Source organism: Eurypyga helias, unplaced genomic scaffold, assembly GCF_000690775.1.
Source record: "Eurypyga helias isolate BGI_N326 unplaced genomic scaffold, ASM69077v1 scaffold25034, whole genome shotgun sequence".
In the NCBI taxonomy this organism is placed as follows: domain Eukaryota; kingdom Metazoa; phylum Chordata; class Aves; order Eurypygiformes; family Eurypygidae; genus Eurypyga; species Eurypyga helias.
The window spans coordinates 1-236 of NW_010245991.1; the positions used below are offsets into that span (position 1 = coordinate 1).

Sequence of the window (236 nt, forward strand, 5' to 3'; positions counted from 1 at the left end):
TGTGGTGCCACTGACTACCAAGAGCACCCCGGTCGCAGCAGCGATGCCACTGACCACCAAGAGCACCCCACAACCAGGTGCCACATTGCTGTCTTCCAAAAGCCAAGTGAGTCCCTTGGCATCAGTGTCCAAGAGTGGTGCTCAGGCGGGCAGCTCGCTGCTGCTGGCCCCCAAGAGTAGTGCTCAGGCAGGCAGCTCGCTGCTGTTGGCCCCCCAGAGCGGTGCTCAGGTGGGCA

The 236-nt window shown here is 62.7% G+C and overlaps 1 protein-coding gene across 1 annotated transcript in view; it reads left to right on the plus strand.

Annotated features, from left to right (window-relative positions):
• Positions 1 to 7: 7 nt before the first annotated feature.
• CDKN2AIP (CDKN2A interacting protein) overlaps positions 8 to 236 on the plus strand; it is a gene marked incomplete at its 5' end in the record, with an annotated part of 1,066 nt that continues 837 nt past the window's right edge. The window contains one exon of the mRNA XM_010150259.1: positions 8 to 229. Coding sequence (XP_010148561.1) covers positions 8 to 229 — 222 coding nt within the window. The remainder of the gene's footprint in view (positions 230 to 236) is intronic.